This window comes from Somniosus microcephalus, chromosome 11 (assembly GCF_052327205.1).
Source record: "Somniosus microcephalus isolate GS21.2 chromosome 11, FLI_Smic_1.0, whole genome shotgun sequence".
NCBI classification, from domain to species: Eukaryota; Metazoa; Chordata; class Chondrichthyes; order Squaliformes; family Somniosidae; genus Somniosus; species Somniosus microcephalus.
In genome coordinates, this window is record NC_140997.1 from 31,560,436 (window position 1) to 31,587,445 (window position 27,010).

At 45.4% G+C, this 27,010-nt stretch overlaps 1 protein-coding gene across 1 annotated transcript in view; it reads right to left on the minus strand.

Annotated features, from left to right (window-relative positions):
* The window catches only part of apoltp (apolipoprotein lipid transfer particle homolog), a 433,926-nt gene that overhangs the window by 241,071 nt on the left and 165,845 nt on the right, over positions 1-27,010 (minus strand). Inside the window, exons 21-24 of the mRNA XM_086000433.1 lie at positions 17,012-17,181; positions 5,828-5,987; positions 4,632-4,711; positions 1,490-1,670 (exon numbers count right to left, since the gene is read on the minus strand). Of these exons, the coding sequence (XP_085856559.1) occupies positions 1,490-1,670; positions 4,632-4,711; positions 5,828-5,987; positions 17,012-17,181 (591 nt within the window). The remainder of the gene's footprint in view (positions 1-1,489; positions 1,671-4,631; positions 4,712-5,827; positions 5,988-17,011; positions 17,182-27,010) is intronic.

Sequence of the window (27,010 nt, forward strand, 5' to 3'; positions counted from 1 at the left end):
GGTTGGTGAGAAGGTCACGGAAGGAGCCACGGGAGGAGCGGCTGGTGAGCAGGCCCGGGCGGTGGGCTGAAGATTGTCGGACAGGAGGAATGGTGGAAATGGAATGGCGGCGCGCACCGACACAGCGGCTTTGCTTCTCCCAGTCATGGGAGCTTGCAAGATCACATTTCGTTGTTCATGTACTTGTGCAATGACAATAAAGTTGAATTATTATAACTCTCCTGCTCTTCTTCAAAATAGTGCCGTGGGATCTTTTACGTCCACCTCAGAGAGCAGTTTTAACGTCTCATCCGAAAGACAGCACCTCTGACAGTGTAGCACTCCCTCAGCACTGCACTGGAGAGTCAGCCTAGATTTATGTGCTCAGGTCCCTGGAGTGGGACTTGAGCCCACAACCTTCTGACTCAGAGGCGAGTGTGCTACCCACTGAGCCACAGCTGACACTGGAGTGCTCCCCCCCAGGACCGTCAAGGAGTACATGGGCCTCCCCAGCCCCAGCATCCCCCTCCCGATCTTTGGGGAGATCCCCAGCACCGACATCCCCACGATCCCACTGCAAGAGGAAACCCGGGCCTGCCCCTCCCAACTGCAAAGCCAGGGAATCCCCTCCACCCACGAACTGCCGTGGACCGTTCCCGCTGGTCCCCAGCTGCGGCCTCCTGCCGCCAGATTCCCACTCCCGCTCACCGGCCACGTAGTCAATCTGGCCGGGTGTCAGGCAGGACTCTGCAAATATGTATTCAATGAGGGTTTGCCATAAAGATCAGCAGGGCTGCCACATCCCCGACCTCGCCCGGTTCATCGCCCGCCAGTGGGCTCCCACGCACCTTCCCGCACCCCCTGTAAAAATGGAGGCCATAAAGCCAGCAGTTTGTTAGCGTATAAAGGCTAATGGTAACTTTAATGAAGTGTTTCTTTCTGTGAGATTTAGATTGAGTTATGGTGAGAAAGATTTTTTAAATTACCACACAGCATACTGTTGCCTACAGAACAACAGTAATTGCACTTCAAAATTTAGTTCATTGTGCGAAGTACTTTGACAGGTTTTGCTGTGAAAGGCACAATATAAATGTGAGTGTTGTTACCATTAACAGTTCCACGGCTAACTGCTGAATGAGTTGTGTTTGGGACTGATACGGTGCATCTGTTACAGCTCCCAGGGGACTGGAAGTGGGCCGAGCAGAAACTTAGTCTCATTTCTGCAGCTGAATAAAGATGACCTCATACGTGTAAAAATCTAATTTACATTTCCATGGCTATGAGACCGCATATGTGGCATAATAGGTCCATTTACCATCACAATTTTTTGCTTTGATTGTTGTCAGGAATAGAGAGACTATCAAAAAACACCCTTAAAGAGGGTCATATAAAACTTCACTATTTGTGCCATTCATTATATCATAAAATCCAGAAAGGTTATTTCAAAATCTCTGTCTGGGCCCGAGATTGTTCTGGTAAGTTTGCACTAGATTTTTCTGATTGTACTAACCTGACACAGTAGCTGTTTCTTTCATTACATTGTTGAGCGATACAAAAAATGCTATTTTCTGTCCAGGGACTCGGGTTACATTGCCAGACAGTATTATGGGATTCCCATGCTTTGTAAATTTGGCTTCCAGCTGAGAGAAATACATCTGCTCCCCATCAAGACTTTGCAAGTTTGTCCATCCCTAGAATAAAAACCAGACATAAAAACGCTGTGATACTGAAACAGTATCTTGTCAAATAACTTGCATTGACTTAAGTTGGAGGATGACATTGTGGAACTGACTAAGTCACATTTTATAATAATGCAGCCACACCCAATTCCCTGACTCTTTTGGATGGGGGTTAAGCATGAGAACACATTTTCAACCCTGTAAAATTATTAGACGTTTGATAAAGTGGTCAATATTAAAGTGACAGTATAGTGTGCACCATTGGTAGTTAGTCCATTACATTCTGGATGTGTTTTCATGAAAGATATGTTGGCAATCATTTTCACCTACACCGCATGGGTGGTAATCTGGCAGAGCGGATCGCCTGCCCATTGTGGGTTCCACAACAAGGTCGAGGGGCGGAATGGCCTACTCCTGTCTAACAGGTGGACAATCACTTCCGCCAGATTAACATTAGACGAGAGTTACTGCAGAAGCACAAGGCCTTTTCTGCGTTCCTTCAGCCTGCCATCAGCAGCCGGAACAGCTTGTGAAGAATGTGCAGCAGTGCATCTCAGAAATCACTGCAGTCACACTCGAGGGGTTTCGGAAATGCACAGTGCCATGGAGCAAGTGGCAGCCTTATCACCATTTGCAGGGAGCCCAAAGGACAGAGGAAACAAAAAGAGAACATATTTCTCATATGACCAGTGTGACTAGTGCCAGTGATTACCTTGATGCAAGTCTAATGAACGGAAATCTTCTCATTTCAGGCACCTAGTGTAAAGGTCAAGCACCCCCAGGTCAGATATCGATCAGCCCCAAGCAACATACCTCAGTTCTAACCTAGGAAGATTAGAATCTCCCTTTCGCCTCTCTGAAGTGAGACTGCCAGTTGGCTGGATTGCGTGTGTGCAGACTAATTTCACATAAAACCTTTAAAGCCAGCAGACAGAGGAGGCTTTTGTTCCATCAGTCTGGGCTGGATTTAAACTCAGGTCCTAGAGGTGCAAGATCTGTGTCTTAACCCCTACACCACCCAGGGTTTTAAATGGGATCAGAAACTATGGCTGCAAAGGGCACACTACAGCCATCTATCCATTCATTCATTCATTCCCTCGCAGCCTTCAAATAATGCAGGAACCCTGGACTGCTGACCAATAAATGCAACACGGGTTCCCCCAGATAATGTACATTAATGTGTAGGATTATATTTCTGTGGTCTGTAACCACTTGCACATTGATGGAGTGGTGAAGGCTGTCAGGTGGCAACAGTTCTGGTCCCTCTCCAATTGGTATCTCCTTTGCACTGGGAAAATGATACAGTTGTTTTCTTTGACAAACATAGAAATGTAGGAATTGCTAGACAAAAAAGGACCAAGGTCCATCTATTTCGCCTTCTACCCTCCTTATAGTTAGTTGCATGATACAATCATAATGTGTACATGGCTTGCTTTTTCTCTAGACAATAGAAGGCTGAGGGTTAGAAGGTGGAACTTGCTACCACATGGAGTGCTTGAGGCAAGTAGCACAGATGCATTTAAAGGGAAGCTAGATAAGTAAACGAGGGAGAAAGGAATAGAAGGATATGCTGACGGGAGCCTGTTTCTGTGCTGTAAATTCTATGTATTTCTAACTCTATGTTAATATGGGGAAAACTGCAGACTGGCAGTGTCTGGTAAAAATTTAGTTGCAGAGAAGCCTAATGCCATGGTGACATTCATAGCTATGGGTATAGCTGCACGTCCTTGTGGTTGCCTGCAAGTCAGCCTAAACAAGATGACGTAGCTTGATTACTGCCTCCACAGTGAAGCAGAGGCAACAAAGATAGGTCTCCTTTGACATACCCAGGTTGGAGTGGCATCATCTGTAAACACAGGTATTGATGGCAGCGAGCATACCACCTGAAGCTATTGTTGCACCTGGAGATTTCATCCACTCATGAATGAATCCTCCTAATCCAATTCACGCCGCACTATGGGAGCAGCGAAGGGATTCACATCTTCCCAACTTTGTTAGCTGCAATTTGTACTGTTGCCAATTGTCAATACTTCAGGAAAGTTTTACTTAGCAAGCTGAAGCAATAAAAAGTTGTGAATACATAGGGGGAAAAGTAGGCAATATGTTCAATGCATTTGTAGATAACGGTTCACTGCCAAAAAAAGCTACATTTCAACACTAACTGAAACACCAGCAACCTTGATCTAAGAATTAGGTTAAAGGAGGCCAGGCCTGTTGAGTTGTCATGTGCTCATGTTACATGGGCAGTCGTAACATCACCCAAAGGCACAAAACCCTGATTTAAATAACTTGAATATGTAATTCGAAGTGTAAAATACTAACAGCATTCGGCACGTCCTGAAGCAGCAAAACCTTATTCTATGCAAAAGTCAAAAATAAAGATCGATCTTGACAACAGCCTGTCCCTTAAGACTGATCAGGGATTAAATGTGTCTTGGGCAGTAGTGCAAAACGGGCGATCGGGTGAATCCGAAGCCCAATGGAAAAGAAAATTGGACAGGGTGTAAAACAGGCTGCCGAATCTGCTACTGGCTAAGACCAATTCCACCCCCATCATGCCTAAACCGCAGGTCGGGAACCAGCAGCGCCAGGTTTTTAGGGGGGCATTTTGCCTCTGAACACACGCAGCGCTATTAGAGGAAATCTAGGTGCAAAGTCCTCTGACATTCATTTGCACGAAATTGATATTGCCGCATTTTGCGGGCCAGATGAAAATGTTCACAGCTCCCTCTAAATCAGAACATAATCAAAATCATCACAAAAACTGCAGCAGCGATCAGTGGCAGACTAATTGACTTTGTAGTGACTATAACAAACAATTTGACGCTGGAATGAAACTTTCCGCTTGTAGATGTAGACTTCTAAGCTGAAAGGGGCAATAATAGCAATCGACATTAACACATCAGGGTAATACATCTGCTGCAAATATATTTTAACATAGGCATTATTGTGAGAGTAACTTGCCAACAGTACCTTAACATAATACAAGTCTTTGTCATCTATAAGAACTTCCAGCAGTCCTGTGCGGGTGTGTTTCATTTTTGTAATCTCGCCTGTAAAATCAAAATCAAGAGCATTAACTGTGTGCATAACACTTGTGCCAATATGACTACAGCTGTATTGTAAAACTTTCCACAGCATGTTGCCTTTGGGAAAACAAGATTTTTTTTTGCTGATGCTGAATCTATTGAAAGCTTTATTGTACAGGTGTGGAGCAGAATCCAGCCACAATAATGGCAACCCTCCAAGAATGAAGTACACATTAGCAGCCTCCCGTGAGGATACTGCGCAGTATTATAACCCAGCTTTCATCCAATAAATGTAATTAGAGGGCATGGCAATTCAATTCAAACAGGAACTGGACAAATATCTGGCTCATCAACAACAGCAGCTTGCATTTATTTAGCGCCTTTAACTTCACAAAAACGTCCCAAGGCGCTCCACGAGACTGCTAGCAGACAAAATTTGACATCGAGCCACATAAAGAGACGTTGGCACAGGTGACCAAAATCTTGGCCAAAGAAGTTGGTTTTAAGTAATTACTTAAAGGAAGAGAGGTGGAGAGGTTAAGGGAGGGAATTTCCGAGCTTGCTCTGCGTGGTACTGCTGATTGCTAGGATGAGTAGACATGCAAAGAACTTGGCTGAACACAAAAGGGGTGGATTTCCCTCCTTTGCACTCGGACACTAAGGGATCATGTTTAGCACAAATGGATAGAAAATTGGGCAGGCAATTTGCGCCCCCACTCTCAAGCTATTATTTACCATCAAAAGACAGAAGGGGAGAAGGTGCCCCTCTCACTCTTGCTTTGTTGGGTAAACACCAGTGGAATGCAATCAGCAGCAGCCAGCAGATGGCAACTCCCTCTCTAGCTGAGTGGTGTGGAGACCAATTATAGCCCCCCTGAGGTCAGCTCCTTTAACACAAACTGGGGGCTGAATGTTGGACCTTCCATGTCTGTAGGGTTCTGATCTACATGGGCAATGCACTTAGGAAATAGGGAGCTATTGGGGAGCCTCCGTGAATATGGCCTAAGAATCAATCCACTACCATGATGAGGAGCAAACAGTCTGACTGTTATGGCATTGGTTCCACTGGACTTCATTACTTATTTTACTTATGCAAAACTCAAGAGTTCTATACATTTGAAGCTTCACAACGCAGCTTACCATCTATTGTTATCTTTTTCTTTGGGTGAACAATTTTGGCCGATAGTTTCCTCTTTGAGTAGTTCAACTGAAAATCAATGGCTACATCCCTGTTGATGTCTGACTGTGGGGTTCCCATGAAAAAATGCAGTACAGCCTCATGGGGAAACCAGGTGTTTTTCTGAAAGAGAAAAATGCATTTGTCAGATAAGTGCTGTGTAGGGCTGAAGTGTTCCATGTGCTAAGGCGTTATTTAGGAAAATGCCTACAAGCAGAAGTGTTCAAACATGATCTGTATCAATATTTTTCAGTAAAATGCTCCAGAAATGTTATATTATGGCATTATTTTTAACTTTTGTTTAAGTTATGGAGCGCATTTACTTTTTATAGGATCCTCTAAAAATTACAATATCCTTCCTTAGACAGGAATATATATATTAGCACAATATGAATGATAATGAAAAACAGTAAATTAGAGAAAGATCTCAGCTGATTACTACACTCATCTCTCTAAAACAAATACTGATATGAATTTCATGCTCCAATGATGAACTATCAACCCAGAGATACTAGCAAGTTATTGAAAATAAAATGTAACCGCAAATAATGAGGAATGAAGACCTTACAAGCATCACAGGAGCCAATGAGCTGTGTTGGCCTCCCCTCAAAAAGTAACATAAATTTGGTGCTCAATGATTATTAAAGTGTACAAAATATGGCCTAGAAATTCAGTAAGGCCCCGCCAGCTCGCTTGCGCCCAAAAGTTAGCGCTGCGCGCGGAGCCAGTTGCGACCGTCAGAAATTCAGTTTTTGCGCCCCAAGTCTGAACCGGGTGCTATTCCAGGGTGTGCCCGCCCCCGCTTGGGGCGCTGAAACTGAATTTCAGCGCTGTAGGTGCCGCTGCGCCACCCGCTGCGGAGCGGCAGGCTGCGGTACTGCAGGCCTCCTCCTTCTCTTAAGGGGGAGGTGCCTGCAACGGGGAGATCGCCGCTTGATAGTGCCGGCAAATGAGCCCGGCACCACGGAGAAGTGCCGGGCTCGTGGAAAGCAGCCGGCAATGCCGCGGGGGGGGGGGGGGGGGGGGGGGAGGGTGGAGGAGGCCGGGGAAGGAGGTGCGGGCAGGCGGCCGCCGAAAAAGCGGCCGGCCGCACCTCCGCCTTAACTAGCGCCACTAAGGCTGCAGGACGGCCACGGTTGCAGAACGTTGTTTGCGGCCGCTGCGGAAGAGGCGGCCGCAACTAAATATGGGGGTCGGGCCGGTATCGGGGTAGAACCGGGGCACTGCGCACACCGATGACGTCATCGGTGCCGGCGCAGCGCTACTGGCTACCGCCGCCATTACCGCTGCGCTGAATATCAGCGCAAACTCCTCTATTGGCGCAGAAGCCCTCTTTGGGCGGTAACTGGGCGCAAAGCTGGCGGGGCCTTACTGAATTTCTAGCCCATAAACTTTAGGAGACAATTTTGTTCTGTTTTTGTATTCGTTTTCTTTTAGTTTGCTTGAATACATTCCAGTCATCGTGCGAACTGGCTTCCACCTCCCCATCAAAGATTTCTGATTGCCATTTTGCAAACTCGGTCAAGTTGGAAATGATGGGCAGTTACAGCACCAACAAACACACACTTTAATAATTTGGCAGGTGTTAGTATAACTTTCCTCCTGCTTGGCCTTATTACTCTCAAAGTATGAGAAAAATGAACACGTGTTTTCAGTGTTGAAACACAAATTGTTGCACTGAGTGTCCACCAGTCATGGGGTAACTGAACATTTCACTTATTTCTCAAACCGTCAGTTTATTTTACAAAGCCGAAGAGCCACAAATTTCACCCAGTCTGTAACAAATCGATAAAATAAACTAGAACATGAATTTTTGCTCTGGAGATTGAGTAAGCTGGGAAACAATCTCATTTCCTGCATCTAAATCGATTTCAAAATTCTCATCCTTGTTTTCAAATCCCTCCATGGCCTCGCCCCTTCCTATCTCTGTAAATCTCCTTCAGCCCCACAACCCACCACCCCCCCCGCCCGAGATATCTGCGCTCCTCTAATTTTGCCCTCGAGGATCACGGATTATAATTAACCATTGGTGGCCGTGCCTTCTGTTGCCTAGGCCCTAAACTCTGGAATTCCCTGCCTAATCCTCTCCGCCTCGCTAGCTCTCTTTCCTCCTTTAAGACGCTCCTTAAAACCTACCTCTTTGACCAAGCTTTTGGTCACCTGCACTAATTTATCCTTATGTGGACCGGTGTCAAATTTTTTGTCTTAAAATACTCCTGTGCAGCGCCGTGAGACGTTTTACTACGTTAAAGGCGCTATAGAAATACACATTGTTGTTGTTGTAAATCGTCCAAATTGAAAGAACTTTATTTGTACATAACTTCCGAGGAGAAATTCCCAACACTAACCAAAGGAGGGACAAAAAATGGGGATAAACTTGAACACTGTATTCATGCTTACTAAGCTATCCTCAAAACAGCTCCATAACTAGGGAATTCATATAAAAATAATTACTTAAGAGTCAGAGGGTGAAACTCAACTTCAATGGGGCGCAAAACGAGCGGTAGTGGTTTAGCCACTCATTATACACCCCGCCCTATTTCCTTTTCCACTGACTACAACAGTGTTGTATTGTGAAAGGGGCAGCCTTACTGTTTCCAGAGCACCAAGAACTATCTCAAGAGGTGATTTTCTCTGGCTGGATTTTACATGTGGGTTTATTCTCCATGATCTACATCATTAGATATTTTCAAATTGTTTCAGGCTCCCAGAATTTTCACATAACAGGATTATGACAAAAATTAAGCATTTTGCCAAAGATTTACATAGATACATAGATACATAGAAGATAGGAGCAGGAGTAGGCCATTCGGCCCTTCGTGCCTGCTCCGCCATTCGATGAGATCATGGCTGATCCTTTAATTCAGTATCCCGTCCCCGCCTTCTCTCCGTAACCCTTAACCCCTTTTGCCCGTAGAAATATATCTAATTCCCTCTTAAATATATTTAATGAGCTGGCGTACACTGCCCTCTGTGGCAATGAGTTCCACAGGTTCACCACTCTCTGAGTGAAGAAATTCCCCCTCATCTCTGTCCTAAATGGTTTAGCCCTTATCCTTAAATTATGTCCTCTAGTTCTGTTCTCACCCGCCAAGGGAAACATTCCTTCTGCATCCAGTCTGTCTAGACCTGTCAGAATTTTATACACTTCTATGAGGTCCCCTCTCAATCTTCTAAACTCCAGTGTGTACATCCCTAAACTACATAGTCTCTCCTCATAGGTCATTCCCGCCATTCCTGGTATCAGCCTGGTGAATCGCCGCTGCACCCCCTCCATGGCAAGAACATCCTTCCTCAGATGAGGCGACCAAAACTGTACACAGTACTCGAGGTGTGGTCTCACCAGTGCCCTGTACAGCTGCAGCAAGGTATCCCTGTTCCTGTATTCTAACCCTTTTGCTATGAAGGCCAGCATACCGTTTGCCTTCTTGACCGCCTGTTGCACCTGCATGCTCGCCTTCAGTGACTGGTGTACAAGAACACCCAGGTCTCTCTGTACTTCCCCCTCTCCCAATCTATTGCCATTTAAATAATAATTTGCCCTCCCGTTCCTGCACCCAAGGTGGATAACTTCGCACTTGTCCACATTATAGTGCATCTGCCATTTATCCGCCCAATCGCCCAGTCTGTCCAAATCGCTCTGGAGCTTCCTGGTCTCTTCCTCTGAGCCCACCCCCCCTCCTAGTTTAGTGTCGTCTGCAAATTTGGAAATGCTGCATCCGACTCCCTGATCCAGGTCATTAATGTAAATTGTGAACAGCTGGGGGCCCAGGACAGATCCCTGTGGTACCCCACTTGTTACTGCCTGCCATTCAGAAAATGAGCCGTTTATTCCAACTCTCTGTTTTCTATCTGACAGCCAGTTCCCTATCCACGCCAATACTTTCCCCTTTATCCCATGAGCCTCAATTTTCCATGCTAATCTTTTATGTGGGACCTTATCGAAGGCCTTTTGGAAGTCCAGGTACACCACATCTACTGGCTCTCCCCCATCTATTCTACCAGTTACTCCCTCAAAAAATTCCAATAGATTAGTCAAGCACGATTTACCCTTTGTAAATCCATGTTGACTCTGTCCTATCCTGTCCCCATTTGCTAAGTGCTCCGCTATTTCATCCTTAATGATGGACTCCAGCATTTTGCCCACAACTGATGTAAGGCTTACAGGTCTGTAATTACCTGCTTTTTCCCTACCCCCCTTTTTGAATAGTGGGGTAACGTTAGCTACCCTCCAATCCATCGGCACTGTTCCCGAGTCTAATGAATTCTGAAAAATCATCCTTAGTGCATCCGCTATCTCTAGGGCCACCTCCTTCAGTACCCTAGGATGCATGTTATCAGGCCCTGGGGATTTGTCCACCTTCAATCCCTTTAGCTTCCTTAACACCATATCCTTAGAGATATTGATTTGCGTCAGTTCCTCCTTTGCCAATGTCCCTATTTTTCCCGATATCCCAGGGAGGTTTTTTGTGTCTTCCTTCGTAAAGACTGACCCTTGGTCAGTCATTTAGCTTGGTATTGGCTTTTTAATTTTGTCAGAGTACATAAGGGATTAAAAAACCAATTCACTCACAAAAGTTATATCCCATTAAACTCAATACATTGTTTTAATGATTCATCGGTTGGTTGCCAAGCATTTCATTGAGGGAGGAGCCAAGCCACTCAATTGAAATATAAACACGTTATGTGATTCATTCAGATATGTGTTTAATTTGCAGCTTTTTTAATTTAGTAAATATTTATTTAAATTCTGCTTGGCTCCAGTTGTGGTTTTCAAAGAAATGTATTAGCCTGTCAATTTGAAATTAAACATTGTGACCGGCTCCTGTTATAGCCCTATGATAATGCCTGGAAAGATCCTGTGGCAGTGGCGACCTTCACTGCCACTGGTAATGAAATGTGGATAATTGACTGTCCCTGCATGTCAGCGAGGGCCAGAGGTACATCTATTCCCCCTTGCTGATTCTGAGTCTGAGCATAAGCCCGAACCTCCTCATGCACTTTTCTTCTGTGAGGTCCAGGGAGCTGTATCCATTCTGAAAGATCAGCTACACACGATATTTGGTTCTGCAAATGGTTTGCAGAAGGCCTGTGTGCTGCACTCTGGTGCTGCCCTCTGCTCAAAGTCCTGCTGGACAATGGGGTAACAGGCAGTGGCTGCTGCACCTGTGCTGTGGAGATGAAAACTGCAGCCAGTGAAAATTCGACATGCTGCCCTTCTCTCGTACAACCCTTTCACAGGTGTGCGAGTGCTGAAGTCAAATGTAATTTTAATCTTGCATTGCGCAATCAGCCCAGGTTTATCCAGACTGACCTTTAACAAGACAGACTATGCTTCTTTTCTGCTAATTTCCATAAACAAATGGAAGCAAGGCTTAGAGCTGCGGTAAAAATGGCAGAAAGTTCCTTTACCACTTTCCAGTAGTCTTGCTCACCAGTTTACTCAAATCTACTTTTTCCATAAACACCAATGCACCCAGGCAAATATGGTCCCATTTCTGTAAGCAGTTAAAAAGCAATAAGGTTTTTTTTAAACTGTAAAAAAAACTCTTCAAGCATACTGCGGGTTGGAGTCTTCTTGGCATGAATAATTTGTCCAATTTGAGCTGTCTCCATCTGACCAACAGTATGATTACATAGGATTACATTACATCGGATATACGACACAGAACCAGGTCATTCGGCCCAACCAGTCCATACCGGTGTTTATGCTCCACTCGAGCCTCCTCCCATCTTTCCTCATCTAAATCTATCAGCTGTCAAACGATGACAATTCATCTGTCAAAACATTTTGACAGATGAAACGTCATACGTTGACGTTCTCTGCAACCGGCTTTCCCTTAATTGGCCTGCTAAGCCCGCTGGGCAGGCTTAACAAGGTCAATCAAGAGAAAATAGCGTGGGTTGGCCAGATGTTGATGGAGGCGGGACTGAAACCCGACAAGTGGGAGTCCTGTCTCCAAAAGCTCCCCATTGGCAAAATCACCCCCTTAGTGTGGTCTAACCAAGGTTCGATACAGGTTTAGCATAACTTCCCTACTTTTCAATTCTATCCCTCTAGAAATAAACCCTAGTGCTTGGTTTGCATTTTTAATGGCCTTGCTAACTTGTGTCACAACTTTTAGTGATTTGTGTCTTTGTACTCCGAGATCCCTTTGTTCCTAACATCATAACATGATAGAATTCCACATTCATTTTGAGGGTGAGAAACTTGGGTCTGAAACTAGAGTATTAAACTTAAATAAAGGCAATTACAAAGGTATGAGGAGAGAGTTGGCTAAAGTAGACTGGGAAAATAGATTAGAAGGTAAGATGGTAGAAAAGCAGTGGCAGACATTTAAAGAGATATTACATGACTCAACAAAGATATATTTCAGTGGGAAAGAAAGACTCGAAGAGAAGGATGAACCAACCATGGCTAACCAAGGAAGTTAAGGAGGGTATCAAATTGAAAGAAGAGGCATACAATGTTGCAAAGATTAGTGGTAGGCCAGAAGATTGGGAAAATTTTAGAAACCAGCAAAGGATGACTAAAAAAATAATAAAGAGGGAGAAAATAGCTTATGAGAATAAACTACGGGAAACTTTCTGGTATCCGGCACTGACGGGACCGAGCTGGTGCCATTAGATCAAAACTGCCGTATAAACCAGCGGCAATGTTAAAACATACTGAGCTTTTCAGCTCCGTGTGAATCAACAAACCCTGTTGCTTAGCAACAGCTTCAAAACAGTCGGCTGCAGCTGCAAGCGTCTCTAGCTGAAGCTGCTGCTTAGCTACAGACCTTGCAGAGCCTGACTGGGAAAAAAAAAACGAGAAGTAAAAAAACTTATAGAAAACGGCTCCTGAATTTTGCCGGTAGATAGAGCTTTCCGGACTTTTAACCTCCGGTTAAACGAAAGTTTCCTGTAGCAAATTCTACAAATATATAAAAAGGAAGAGAGTGGCTTAAATAAATGTTGGTCCCTTAGAGGACGAGAGTGGGGAAATAATAATGGGAAACAAGGAAATGGCAGAGGCATTGAACAAATATTTTGTATCTGTCTTCACAGTAGAGGACACTAAAAACATCCCAGTAATAGTAGAAAATCAAGGGGCAAAAGGGAGGGAGGAACTTAAAACAATCACTATCACTAGAGAAAAAGTGCTGGACTAACTTATGGGTCTAAAGGCTGACAGGTCCCCTGGACTGGATGGCCTACATCCTAGGTTCTTAAAACAAGTGGCTACAGAGATAATGGATGCATTGGTTGTAATCTTCCAAAATTCCCTTGACTCTGGAAAAGTCCCTGTGGATTGGAAAACCGCAAATGTAATGCCCTTATTCAAAAAAGGGAGACAGAAAGCAGGAAACTATAGGCCAGTTAGCCTAACATCTGTCATTGGCAAAATACTCGAATCCATTATTAAGGAAATAGTAGCAGGGCATTTAGAAAATCAAACAGAGCCAACATAGTTTTATGAAAGGGAAATCGTGTTTGACAAATCTATTAGCGTTCTTTGAGGATGTAATGAGCAGGGTGGATAAAGGGGAACCAGTAGATGTAGTGTATTTGATTTTCCAAAAGGTATTCGACAAGGTACCACATAAAAGGTTACTTCATAAGATAAGAACTCATGGTGTTAGGGGGTAATATATTAGATTGGATAGAGTATTGGCTAACTAACAGAAATCAGAGAGTCGGGATAAATGGGTCATTTTCAGGGTGGCAATCTGTAACTAGTGGGGTGCTACAGGGACCAGTGCTGGGGCCTCAACTATTTTCAATCTATATTAATGACTTGGATGAAGGAAGTGAGTGTATTGTAGCCAAATTTGCAGATGATACAAAGATAGGTGGGAAAACAAGTTGTGAGGAGGACATACTGGGCTGGATTTTATCAATGGAGGTGAGTAGGAGGCGGGACTCACACTTTTGGGGTTGTAGTCCCGCCTCCATTGAGTTGTGGCCAACCCACTTGATTGACCTTGTTGAGCCCGCCCAGCGGGCTCAGCAGGCCAATTAAGGGCCACCCGGCAACAGGTGACGTCACAGATTGACATTTCATCTGTCAAGAGCTTTTGACAGATGAAATATCAGTGTTTGACAGCTCTTTGAAGCTGTCAAACACTGACAATCTGTACTACAAGTTAATTCCTTCCTCTCAGGATGATTTAGAGATCTCTCCAGAACAGAAAGCTGAATGCTGCAACTTTTAACAGCTCGCGGCCATTCTGCTTTCCGTGCCGATGAGATGAGGGACTCCCGCGACCGGAAGGAAGCCTGTAAAGGTAAGTAAAACTTATTTAAACACTTTACACACGCCAAACACACTTACCTCTGCACTCATGCACCCATCGCTCACCTGAACACCGGACATCTCGAACCCTCCAAGTCCTTCAGCCCGACGGTCTGCCTCGTTAACTTGCCATGGTTTGGAGCCGTCGGGCAGCCCACACTTCAGGGCTAAAAATAGGGATTAGGCTGAAAACTGCCTGTTAACTACCTGTTAGCAGGCAGTTAATTGGCACTAATCCCCTTCCCGCCTCGGGAAGGCAGCTCCCAGCACAGGTCGGGTATCCGCCTCCTGGGAAACGGGCATGGAGGCGGGATGGGTTTGTGCCCTCCGATTTCGCGATTTTAACCCCCCACATGCCTCCAATCCCGCCTCAACGGCCCGATGAAATTCGAGCCCAAAGAATCTGCAAAGGGATATAGATAGGTTAAGTGAGTGGACAAGAATTTGGCAGATGGAGTATAATGTGGGAAAATGTGAAGTTATCCACTTTGGTAGGAAGAATAGAAAAGAAAAATATTATTTAAATGAAGAAAGACTACAGAATGCGGCAGTACAGAGGGATTTGGGTGTCCTCACATATGAAACACAAAAAGTTAACATGCAGGTGCAGCAAGTAATTAGGAAGGTAAATGGAATATTGGCCTTTATTTCAAGGGGGATAGAGTATAAAAGTAGGGAGGTCTTGCTACAACTGTAAAGGGTGCTGGTGAGACCACACTTAGAGTACTGCATACAGTTTTGGGCCCCTTATTTAAGGAGGGATATACTTGCATTGGAGGCAGTTCAGAGAAGATTCACTGAGTTGATTCCTGGGATGGAAGTGTTGTCTTATGAGGAGTTTATTGGAGTTTAGAAGAATGAGAGGTGATCTTATTGAAACATATAAGATTCTGAGGGGGTTCGACAGGGTAGATGCTGAGAGGATGTTTCCCCTCGTGGGGGAATCTAGAACGAGGGGGCACAGTCTCAGAATAAGGGGTCGCCCATTTAAGACGGAGATGAGGAGGAATTTCTGCTCTCAGAGGGTTGTGAATCTTTGGAATTCTTTACCCCAGAGAGCTGTGGAAGCTGAGTCACTGAATATATTCAAGGTGGAGATAGACAGATTTTTGAGCAACAGGGGAGTCGAGGGTTATGGGGAACAGGCAGAAAAGTGGAGTTGAGGCCAAAGTCAGATCAGCCATGATCTTATTAAATGGCAGAGCAGGCTCAAGGGGCCGAATGGCCTACTCCTGCTCCTATTTCTTATGTTCTTCCACCCCACCTAGACTCGCACCCTCTAAGAGATAAGTGACCTCCCTATTCTTCCTACCAACTGTAAAAAAAACTCTTCAAGCACACTGCGGTTCGGAGTCTTCTTGGCGTGAATAATTTGTCCAATTTGAGCTGTCTCCATCTGACCAACAGCATGATAGAAGAGCAGTGCAGACAACAGACACATACACTGCTAAGCTTACAGCTTGACATCAGATTCTTTTCACAAATTCCGAGAGCACTCCCTGCTTATGAATATAATGCTTGAATATTAAGCTTTCCAGCAAAGTCTTATTAATTAAATGATAAAATCATTCTTGTAGCTTTCCATTTGTCAACCACACTGACAAAGTTCAACCAACTGAAATGTTCCATACTGAAATGGAAAACAATGGTGTAAAACAATATTACAGAACCTAAGATGAGCAAAGTACAGCCACAGAGCCACTTTTGGCTCCATATAACTTTTTTATTCTCAAGGGTCAAAAAGAAAACTACTAAGTTGGCTGCAATTCAATAAACAGATAATAAGGAATACCTCCAAGTGAATTATGTGGCTGTAATCCCATAGGTAGCTTCTCATGGCTTTGTAAAACCACAATGGATTACTCTTGACGTTCACTCAATGGCATCTCATCATTCATAAGACAGTTTTACTTATTATTGAACTGCAATCTAGTGGTCTGGCAGCACATAGTCTGTTTGAAGTAGACGTTTCGCAGTGTCATTGGAAAATAAAAGTAGTGACACATTGGCCCCGATTTTAACTGCCCCCACCTGGCGCAAAACAGGCGGGGGGGGGGGGCAGTTAAAATAACGCGTGTCAGTTACCTCCACTGATCCCACTTCCTTCTCGCCGTGTCCCTATGTTAACCTGCTCTTTTGAGTCTCCCCCCCGCTCCCATCCCAAATCTTTCCTCCCCACTAGCTGCCGGGGACCGTCGCCACATGACCCCAGCTGCGGCCTCCTGCTGCTTGTTTGCTCTCCCAGCCGCCGGCCAGGCTGTCAATCTGGCCGGCTGGCTGTCGGGCGGAAGACTTCAGCATTTTATTTTAACGAAACCCTGCCGTTAAGATCGCCAGGTCCTCCTCGTCCCCAGCTTTGCCGGGTTCTTGACCAGCTTTCGCGCTCCCCCGCATCCTCCCCGCCTCCCCATTAATAGCGGGGCCATTCTAACCGGTTTGAGAACTTTTATGGTGTAGGATCTGAATGGATGTCAGGACAGATGTTGCCAAGTTATATTTTAACTGTAAATTGCCATAAAAGCTACAAGCTGGTTTATAGCAAAATATTATTCTTAGAATCAAGTTCTTAATTTGCTTACAGTTCAAGCCACTTAACTGGCAGACTCCAACTCTCTGGGCTCTTCTTCTTCTTGGAAGCCACAGATCAGTAAAATTAGCAGTATGATGGATCGTATTTCACTTACAGCACCAAGACAGCAGGTGAATGTTTCGCTCCAGTTACTGCAGTGATTGACATGAGGAGGCACTCATTAGTTCAATGTGATTACCTTCACAGCAGCTACGCAGTTAGTTTTGGGGCCTAAAACTGGTAGCTGCTTGGGTCTGCTTATTTCTTTTTCGCCCAGTACAGGAAGGGACAGATAGATACCTGTTTAACGTAGGAGTATGCTGCCTCCAGCAGGTACTGCTGTAGTCCTTTGTCGCGCTTTATTAGCATAACAGACGCTTCAGCAGGGCCAGACAGTGGAAATGCAGGACCAGAGGTTCCCGAGGGATATGACATTTCTGAACAAATCTGCCATCCAATTTGTCTGGAGACTGCATAGGGAAACAAAATGTCATTTTTAAGTAATGTGTAGGCACAATGCATAAAACTTGGGAACAGACAGTCAGCACTGCATCATCTCCATAAGGCTCACCAAAATGTATGCTACAGCCAGGGTAATGTTATTGAAGGGAAGGTTTTAGATGTTTTTGCCAGTAGAGAAGAATCCATGAATAATCACTATTTGCCAGAAATCACATAATAAAGTGAAGGTCCAGTAAACATATTCTGCACATGCAGTGCATTAGTAAATGGATGAATTAGACTGAGTACTTCAATCTAATAATGACCCAATTACATTGTAGTGGTGCTGCAGACAGCAGCTCTGACATTGGCAGCGGTGCTTTAGTGTAAAGGCCTTACTGTCTCCAGAACTGCCAAGAAGCACCTCAAGAGCTGGTTTCTCTGGCTTCTCCAAAGGTGGCAGCACAAAAATCCAAACACTGCCACTGGCAGTGCTAGACACCATTTTTCTAGATGCAACTGGACCGGCTATTTGCCAAGCAATGATGTTTCTGCATTGGTGGCCTTCCCCAACATCGCAACTGTTTGCAGTTGTTTCTCCGTAGCCACCAGTGCTGTGGAACATAAATAGAGCGGATTCCGTAAGTCATAGAGCTCCAACAGCTACAGATTGAACAATGAACATCAAATCCGCTGACCAACTCAGTGTGACTGCCCTTGCTTGGTTCTACTCTTACCTATCCGATTGTAGCCGGAGCATCTCCAATAATGGCTTCTTTTCCAGTCCCTGCACCATTACCTCCAGGGTCCCCCAAGGATCTATCCTTGGCCTCCTCATCTTCATCTACATGCTGCCCCTTGGCGACATCATTTGCAGACATGGAGTCAGCTGCCACATATACACTGATGACACCCAGCTTTACCTCTCCATCACCTCGGTGTTGTTAAACTGCTCGTCAGGCGCCTAGTATTGAATGAGCCACAATTTCCCCCAAATAAGCATTCGGAAGATCAATGCCATTGCCTTTGGGCCCCTTCACAAACTCTGTATCCGTGCCACGCATTCCATCCCCCCTCACCACTCTAGAAGCTCTTCCCTAAACCCCTTCACCTCCCGCTCCTCTTTCAACAGCCACCTTAAAATCCACTTGTACCCCTCTTAATAGCTCATTGATTGGCTCAGCATCCATTTTTTTCTGATTATACCTCCGTGAAGTGCCTTGGGACGTTTTTCTATGTTAAGGGTGCTATATAAATGCAAGTTGTCATTGTTGGATAACAGAAGAAATACCATTTATCTGGTTGTCTCAACTTAGGCTATAATATATAAATCAGGATATTACAGGTAAAAACACCACAGGTTTCATTTGGTTAAAGTTACTTAACTTACTGAATATATAAGAAAATAAGTAAAACTTTCCAAACTCCAGTAAATTTTGGAAGTAGTACCGATACTTTAGCCCCGATATTAACTTGGAGGTGCGTGAGTGCGAATGAAGTACGTTCAGCGCATCTGTCAGTGCCATTTTAACACAGCCATCTCATTATCATTTTTCTTCCGGTTTTGAAGTTGATTTTGGGGCAGCGGGTGTGAGGGGGACCCGCATGATGCAATCTCAACTCCAGTATTTAAAGGGCCAATCCAAAAATGGAAATTGGACAAGTTGGAGTTGGAAAAAAGAGAAGACAAGATGTGGCAAAGGATTCCAGGTGCTCAAAGGCTGCGCCCCGCTTCAATGACACCTCCCTTGATGTACTGTTGGGGGCTGCGAGGAGCCGGACAGAGATAATCTCCCCCAATAATGGGAAAAAGAAACCTGCTGCTGCTACCAACGAAGGTGTGGCTGCAGCTGGCCCAGGAGGCCAACAACATTGTGTCACGTTCCTGGATTCTGTGCAGGAAGGGTTTTAATGACCTAATCAGGTCAGGAAAGGTGAGTACAGATGCACAGTCACCTACATCCTGTGTGCATCACCCCACCCCCTCACTCTGCCTTGTCAAGCCTACTCCATCACATCACTCCTCACACCCAATTACCTTGCAAGCACACCCATGCCCACATCCCCATCTACCCATCCACCACTCCAACTTGCCCTCATCCTTATGCAATTTCACACTTCTCCCTGATAGTCAACCTCACCAAATTCACTGGATTAATCAGGTGAACACATGTCATTACAATCACTCGTAGGTCTGTTCATTCCTCTGTTGCAGGAGAAGTACATGAGGGAGAGGGAGATAACCAGAGGGGATCCTCCACAGATTTCCCAGCTAACAACTGCAGAGGAGGAAGCACTGGAGATCAGTGGTATTTTGATATCCCTGGCCATCGGAGATGGGAAGATGCAGACCCTCTCAGCTACTCGGTGACACAATTAAATATTAGCAGCTCACGTGTCATACAACACTCAGTCATGCTGACTTGATTTCAACAGTGGGTGAAATATGATCTTCATAATGATAAGTTACAACATACCTACCTTGCAAGAAATTAATTCATATCTTTTCTCTCTGACAGAGTCTTCATGCGTGCAGCAGAAGTCCATGGACCTCACTGACAACGAATCCTCAGAGGAACTGATTCGTTCTGAGGGTGCACCATCAAAGGACTCATGCTTACTGACATGAATCTTGTCATTCATGTGGAAATGACATGAAATAATACTGGGCAGCCTGCTGGTGGCGCTGTCCAGGGAGAGTATAAATACTCGGGCATGGGTCCAGCTTGCTCGGAACATTCTTTTACAGGAACTAGTGAAGGACACAACTAGATCTCCATGTTGTAAAACAGTTGATTAAAGCTTTGTTTAATGCTTAGACCAAGTGCCTAGTAGTTTTCTTACGTCACTTACCATGCACCAGCTCAGATACTCATACTTCAGTGGGACCAGTAAGGCAGATAGCTGGATTTTCATCTAGTGACTCACACTTCACAAGTGAGCAAGAGCAGATGGTGGTGGCAGGGACAGCTGTGGAGAGTTTGCGTCGGAGGACACAGCCCTCTTCAAACTCTGTTCAGCTGGACACAGATGCTGTACTCCTGGGGCCGTCAATGAAAAGGAGAAACATTGAGCAGCAGCAGCAGAGGATGTCCGATGTACTGACAGGCCACTGGCCAAGATTGCAGAGAGAATGGAGGAGTCCGTCTCAAGTATGAGAGGGTTGTTGACGCAGTGCATTGTGATGATGTGTTCTTGCATGGATAAAGTGGCCAGCTCCGTGGAACATCAAACATGGCAATCAGATGAGTGCATGTATGCCTTGACTGACTGTGGCTGTGCAGACTCTGGATGCCAACATGTCTGCTGCCTTAGATAGGAAAGACAGATACCTTAGCCTTGGTATTACAGCACGTCACTGATCTTCACCAAAGTGCCCTCCAGCAGAGTGGTAGCAGTGAAGTGCGGCTGGCCCATGAGAGGGATGAAGACGAAAGGGGACATGGAAGTTGTAACTCCATTCAAAGCGCTTCCATTTCTCACCCGTTCCCCCCCCCCACCCACCCATCCCCACCTGCCCCACCCCTCAGTCAGTACGCCACATGCTGGCTCGGGTCCTGATGGCCGAGTCTGCCCCTGCACAGCTGCAGGTGGAGCAGTCTTTGGCAGGCCCCACACTGGCTCCAAAACCCAGAGGTTGTCAGCCAAGAGCATCCCAGCAGTCAGAGCAGGGATCTGAGCAGCCTGCCTCTACCTCTGCTGAAGCCACAGGGGTTGCATCACATAGGGCCCATAGGAAAAGGAAGAGCAAAGCTTTGTAGTTGCACAAGGGTATGCACATGGGTGTCTGAGAAAATGTTATGTTGTGAAGTTTCCGTTCTTTAGTAGAATCACATAAATGTTATTATTTTGCACCACTTTCCAGTCTTGCCCATTCTTGGTTGCTGGGTGGCAAGTCAACTTTTAACTTGCTTGAGGATGAATGGGAAGACATGAATTGATGAGGACTAATGAGGGGATGTGCAAGGGGTGGTTGGTTATTTGCAGGACTGCTTTGTGTTGCTGGCATTTGGTGGGGGGGTGGGGAGGCAGGAAGAGTGGCCGTTGAATATGGTTCTGACATCGGTCCACTGGTGCAACCTAAGTGATCCTTGCATTAATAAGGGCATCCCGGGCAGCAGTATGAGCAGCTGGTGCTGCATTGCCCTCGTTAACTTCCTCCTCCTTGTCTTCCTCATCTTCCTCCTCCTCAGAATCATCTGCAATGTACGCTCTGTGCCTTGTTCCTCTTGCAGGTCCAAACCTTGCTGCTGTGCAATGTTCTGCAGAGCGCAGCACACCATGACCATTCTGGACACCCTGGCTTGTGCATACTGAAGGGCACCTCCAGATCTGTCCAGGCATCTGAAGCACATCTTCAGCATGCTGATGACTTGATCGATCACACATTTGGTGGTCATATGGTATTCATTGTGGCACTGTTGGGCTTCACTGGTCGGGTTTCTGATGGGTTTCATCAGCCATGTTTGAAATGGGTATCACTTGTCTCCTAGCAGCCACCCCTTAATTCTGCTTCCAGGTGCGAAGGCGTCATGGAGCTTGGACTACCGCCTGACGAAAGCATCGTGACAGCTCCCTGGGAATCTTGTATGCATCTGCAGAAATATCTTTGTGGTTGCACACCAGCTACAGATTGATGGAGTGGAAGCCCTTGCGATTCACGAATACTCCTGGTTAATCTGGGGGGTGCGGATTGCCACGTGTGTGCTGTTGATGACGTCCCGCACCTGTGGGAAGCCAGGCAGAGACACAAACCCGAGCATCCGCTCATTCTGACTGGTGTAATCATTGCTGCCCCTGGCAAACAACCCAACAGTGCCTTGTCTTAGGCATTTGTGGGTCGGCGGCTGGGAGATCCTCGATATGTCTCCGGCAGAGCCCGGTAAGGAGCCAGAGGCAACAAAGTTGAGGGTGGTGGTGAATTTTACAGCCACTGGTAACGCATGGCCACCAGATCCAGCAGGGAGCAGGTCTTCTTCTAGGAGGCTGCAGATATTTGCCACCAGCTGGCGCAGCAACCTGGGTCTCCTGGACCACTGCTGTTCCAACATGTCAAGGAAACTCAGCCTCTGTCTGTACACCCTGTGTCACGGGTAGTGCCAACTATGAGCTGCACCCCTCTGCTGTCCAGCTGCCAGTCCGTCAACAGCTGTTGCTGCTGTTGGTTCTGGTCATATTGCACCTCGTCTGAGGTCAAATCTAAGGCAGCCAAAGCACCACCCCTCCTGATGTGATTCATAAAATCTCCAAAGTGTAGAAAGTAAACTCTCAGCAAACGTATTGTGAACAAACCCTTTCCCACTAGTAGGTAAGAAAGCAGCTGTGAGTACTGAGTGTTTATTGCAGTATTTCCATGAGCTTTAATCAGCCCCCTCAATTGCCGCTGTGTTCTTGCCTTGCTTTCAATGGCGAGGATCAGGAAACCTGTGGATGCACCATTAAATGTAAAACTGTGCTGAAATCTCGCTCCAATTGAGCGATTAGTATATGTTAATAGGTAGCCCGCCTCTCCCGAGAGGGTTGCGCGTAACCAGCCTAACACTGTCGAATTAAACCTGGAAGTCAGCGGGTTGAAGTCGGCTTACCAACACGCTCAAATTTTTGCCGATTTTTACCCCTCACCCGCACCCAAACCCACGCGCTCCTCCAGTTTAAAATTCCCCTCTTTAGTTCTGACGTCCACAATATGAAGGCCCGGAATTTCCTGGAACATCTCAGCGTAACTGTAGCGTCAGAGCAAAGTCATGCCACTTGTTTCTGCAGGACGTTTGGGCGTAGGTTCCTGTCGGCAAGATCGATAAAGGTATCAGCACAGATTTCAGTTTCATTTCTGCTAAGTGTGCTCCAGGAAACTCCGGCCAAAGTCTTCATGTGAATTTTTATTTTTACATTTTCCATTAGCCTCAGCTCATTCATCTGGGCAGCACGGTGGCATAGTGGTTAGCACTGTTGCCTCACAGCGCCAGGGACCCGGGTTCGAATCTGGCCTCGGGCGACTGTCTGTGTGGAGTTTGCACATTCTCCCCGTGTTTGCGTGGGTTTCCTCCGGGTGCTCCGGTTTCCTCCCACAGTCCAAAGGTGTGCGGGTTAGGTTGATTGGCTATGATAAATTGACCCTTAGTGTTAGGGGGATTAAATATGTGGGGTTACGGGGATAGAGTGGGATATGTGTTGGTGTAGGGGTTACGGGGATCGGGTGGGATATGTGTCGGTCCGGCAGGCTCGATGGGCCGAATGGCCTCTATCTGCACTGTGGGGTTTGTGTGTGATTCTGTGTGATCTGCTTGGCAAGCAGAGAACCACTAAAAAAACGACACAAAGGCTCGGGTCAAATATACCTCACATGCTCTTTGGAATTCAAACTGGGACAAAAGAAACAAAAAGGTATCTTTCACAATTATATAAAGCTGCCAATCAGCTGGAATTAAAACCACAGAGGTTGCCTGTGCTTCAGGAGTTTCGCATTCCTGCTTTCTCTGCAGCCATCTCCTGCTTTTTCTCCTTCCAGTGATCAGATTAAGTGATTCTAACACCTAGATAGGGACAGAGTGATCTCCTGGACGAGTTTCGATCGCCTAGATGGGTCGGAGAGGAATTTCCCAGATTTTCTCTCCCAAATTGGCCATTGGGTTTTTTTATCTGGTTTTTCGCCTCTCCCGGGAGATCACATGGGTTTGGGTGGGATGGAGAGTGATAGTAGATTTGAGGTTAGGATCAGATCAGCCATGATCTTATTGAATGGTGGAGCAGGCTCGAGGGGCCGATTGGCCTACTCCTGCTCCTATTTCTTATGTTCTTATGTTCTTATGGGCTTCTAGTCCTTCCTCACTTACTGAACAATAGGACGATATAGCTTTCCTTCTACCCATCTGGATCTAGTTTTAGATATCTGCTCAAAAGTAATTGTCGGAGGAGAAAGGAATTCATAATCATTTTATTTACTTTGCTATGGACCAAAGATGATAGAATCTGGCTTCAGTCAGTCAGCAGGAAATAAAGTGTTTGTAAAAATCTGATAAATAGATGCCAGAGGTACGAGGGCCACTTTTCCTATCCCCGCGCTGTCGAGGAGGAATTAGCACAGAGGACACCAGAAGTGCGCTCTATTATACCGGTATCTTCAGCACCCAATCTTCTTGTCGAGGCTCAGTACCACGAAGCAGCTGCAGAACCAGCGCAGCAAAGCAGGCAGAGGAGGAGATACGGGGGTTGCCTGGGCCTTGAAGGCAGCAGCAACATTAAAGGGTCAGGGACAATGGAAGCTTCAGGGGAAATCAGAAGACGTTTTGAAAGTTACAGTATATGGGAGCAGGGTTTAAAAAAAAAATCTTAACAGCTTCTGAGCAGGGGTGATCAATTTTGAAATCTATTTATGCCCGAGATAAGCTTTAATTTTTCCCGTCAGTAGTCTTTAGTTAAAGGTGTTGACCTGTACCATAACTGGGATGGCAGCTGAACCCAAGCAGATGTCCGCCCAGTCTGCCTTGGAGGGAGCTGGTAATGTGAAGGAATAAGCCATATAACCTCTTCAGAAAAATACACTGTCTCATGAAAGAATTCTGGCCTTACTAAAACATGACAAACTGGGTTTGGAAATTTAGAAACCTAACTAACCATGAAATAGCTATGAAAGCATTCTGGCTATTGAGATAAGGTAGTTGTTGACCCTGAATATATAACCTTATTGAAACAGAAGGTTAAAGGTTCCCGACAGGCTGACTTTTGGGAATGAAACAATGGTTCACCCTGGATAAGGTGTTCTAATTTACACCTCATAAAGCAGCACAAACATCTGCCTTCGTAAAAATGACATCAAGTAAAAAACACACCTGCCGTCACACCGTTTTTTATGATAAACTTAGAACACCTAGAGACATAATTCTGTAATGCTACCAGCTGAGGTGACTGTAAGAATTGCAGGGGTCAGCAGAAAAATGACTAGAGATAATTAGCTCACATCAGCAGAAAACCTTAAAGGAAATACCACTGGAAAAGGGTATAAATATTGAACTCTCAAATGGGATAGTAGACTCGCTTTAAAGGGGCAAAGCGATTCTTGGCTTCAGAGCTGGCTCTGTAAGTCTCCAACTCTTTGTACCTCAGGGATCAAAGGTATTTGATTTTGGTGGATATCCTGTAGAACACTAAGATCTGTAAAACTGTAGCGAAGTTAAGATTTGAGAGTAAGGTTCTCTGATAATAAGATTGTAAGCTTTCTCTTTTTGGAATTGTTAATGTTGCGATTGACTCACCAACTGTAAACTGCATGTTGGTTCTTTAATAAATCTATATATTTTTAGAATTGTCTCACATAAGACGTCTGTATCAAACTCGCAAACTCAATTTCTGTACACTCTTTGGTGAGGAGTTGCAGAATTCTGGGGGAGTTTTCCGGACCCTCATAATATCCAGAACGTTACAGTCTAGCTAAACTTATTAAAAGTGCTATCTGGAGGATGGTAACATTTTCAGGTTGTTCCTTTCCTTTAGGGAGAGATAGTCGAGACCTTTAGACCCAATTAAGCGTCTTTAGGATTCGGCTACCTCAAACTTTAGTTGAAAGTGAACGTCTGAGGAATACGCCTGATCCGGGGTAGCCCTAAAGGGGCTAGGACTAGTAATTATCCCTCAGTAAGAAGTCGGCACTGTGTGGCTAAGTAGTAGGTAGAGGCGAAGGGGGGGGGTGAGGGCGGGGGGTATGAAAAATGATGGTACGGGAATAGAAGCAGGATGGTGGTTTGAGTGTGAGGGGCTTCTCTTTTTATTAACACATATTACTTGGAAAATAAAAATCTAAATGGGGTACAGGAGCAAAGGAATCTGGGGATACAAATACACAAATCACCAAAAGCGGCAATGCAGGTTAATAAGGACATAAAGAAAGCAAACCAAGCACTAGGGCTAATTTCTAGAGGGATAGAATTCAAGAGTAGAGATGTTATGCTAAACGTGAATCGAACCTTGGTTAGACCATACTTGGAGTACAGTGTACAGCTCTGGTCGCCATATTATAAAAAGGATATAGAGGCACTGGAGAGGGTGCAAGAAATATTTTAAAGGATACCAGAACTGCAAGGTTATACCTATCAGGAAAGAATAAACAGGCTGGGTCTCTTTTCTCTGGAAAAGAGAAAACTGAGGGGTGACCCAATAGAGGTCTTTAAAATTATGAAAGGTTTTGATAGAGTGGATACAGAGAGAGTGTTTCCACTTATGGGGAAGAGCAAAACTAGAGGCCATCAATATAAGATAGTCACCAAGAAATCCAATAGGGAATTCCGAAGAAATGTCTTTACCCAGAGAGTGGTGAGAATGTGGAGAGCATATGAGGTAGAAGGGAATAGAGGGTTATGCTGATAGAGTTAGATGAGGAAGGATGGGAGGAGGCTCGAGTGGAGCATAAACGCCGGAATGGACTGGTTGAGTCGAATGGCCTGTTTCTGTGCCGTATATCCGATGTAATGTAATTCTATGTAATCATACTGTTGGTCAGATTGGACAAATTATTCACCCCATATCCGATGTAATCCTATGTAAAAATACCAGAGGAAGTTCTGGTGCAGTACTTTCAGGAGCAGAATGAAAGCAAAAGATTACTGTCTCATTTCCCTCAGCATTGCACCTGTTTTTTGGATGTAATCGGAGCAATTGCATGGACGGAGGGGGGGGAGACTTGCTCTGTGATAGGGAAACAGGGGTTTATGACTCAGGAGAGGCCCAGGCTAATTTTGCCGAGCAACAGTCAAGGGGGCCTGTGGTTGTTTCCCTGGGTCTGTCGCCAAATAATTCCTGTCACAAAGCGGGGGTGACACTGTACTGAACTCATCCTCCAACATTAATTGTAAAAGAATAACAGCA